Source organism: Emiliania huxleyi, assembly GCF_000372725.1.
Source record: "Emiliania huxleyi CCMP1516 chromosome Unknown EMIHUscaffold_132, whole genome shotgun sequence".
NCBI classification, from domain to species: domain Eukaryota; phylum Haptophyta; order Isochrysidales; family Noelaerhabdaceae; genus Emiliania; species Emiliania huxleyi.
In genome coordinates this window covers 276,207-277,148 of record NW_005201269.1, presented here as the reverse complement: position 1 = coordinate 277,148, position 942 = coordinate 276,207, and the positions used below count along the sequence as shown (strand labels likewise).

At 66.2% G+C, this 942-nt stretch overlaps 1 protein-coding gene across 1 annotated transcript in view; it reads right to left on the bottom strand.

Annotated features, from left to right (window-relative positions):
• Positions 1 to 58: 58 nt before the first annotated feature.
• EMIHUDRAFT_226468 (hypothetical protein) overlaps positions 59 to 942 on the bottom strand; it is a gene marked incomplete at both ends in the record, with an annotated part of 2,299 nt that continues 1,415 nt past the window's right edge. Inside the window, 3 exons of the mRNA XM_005788794.1 lie at positions 59 to 344; positions 655 to 772; positions 810 to 917. Coding sequence (XP_005788851.1) covers positions 59 to 344; positions 655 to 772; positions 810 to 917 — 512 coding nt within the window. The remainder of the gene's footprint in view (positions 345 to 654; positions 773 to 809; positions 918 to 942) is intronic.

The window sequence follows — 942 nt, the reverse complement described above, 5'->3', positions numbered from 1 at the left end:
ACGGCGCGGGCGAGTCGCAGACTACCCGAGGGATCACATCTCGGGCGGATCTCGAGTCTCACTCGATCCGGTTCTCGCGCGTGACTGGCATCGTGCTGCCGCCCTCGCGCAGGTCGACCGCGGTGCGCACGCCGAAGACGTCCTCGTCGACGGTGAAGCAGAGGCAGAGGTCGCCCTCGACGTCGCCGTCGTAACTCTTGACGAGCTGCAGCGACTGGAAGAGCTCCGGGTCGAGCGACGCGAGGTCGTCGATCGATCCCGGCTTGCCGAGCAGCTTTGCAGCGAAGAAGTCGGCGAGCGCCGCGTCGAGCACGATGCCCTCATACACCGCCTTGCCGAGCAGCCTGCGGGACATGTCGGGGACGTGTCTTGGACATGTCTGGGAAAAGTCCGCCAGCTGAGCCTTGCCGAGCAGCCTGCCCGCAAACTCGAAGAGCCGCTCGTGCGCCTACGTGACGAACACACCGACATCAGGGCGGGAAGACGGGTGTGTGCCGAGTCTTCAGAGCACCGCGTGAACACGAGCGACACAAATACAGCAAATACAGCCACATACAGCCGAAGACGGTTGAATACGTGCCCTCTCGAGCGCGGGTTGGGACGCAAGACCCCGCCTTCTGACTCCGTCTTCCCCTTCTAGGCTCGTGCGCCGACTCGGCGACGCCCGAGCTCGGCGACGGGTAGATCCTCCGCTGCGCCGTCCGGGCGAAGAGGCCGCGCTGCGCGTCGATGGCGGCGCGCATCGCGTCCTCGAGAAACTCCTTGAAGACGCCTAAGGAGGCTTGATCAGCGGACCTCGGACGCGGAACCAGCCGCGTCCTCGAGGGGCTCCTTGCAGACGCCGGTGCGGTCGATGCCCGCCTCCGCCAGGCCGAGCTCGGACACAAACTCGACGCGGATCGTCCCCTTGAGCTTCTCTCGCGGCAGCGCGCCCAGCTGGAC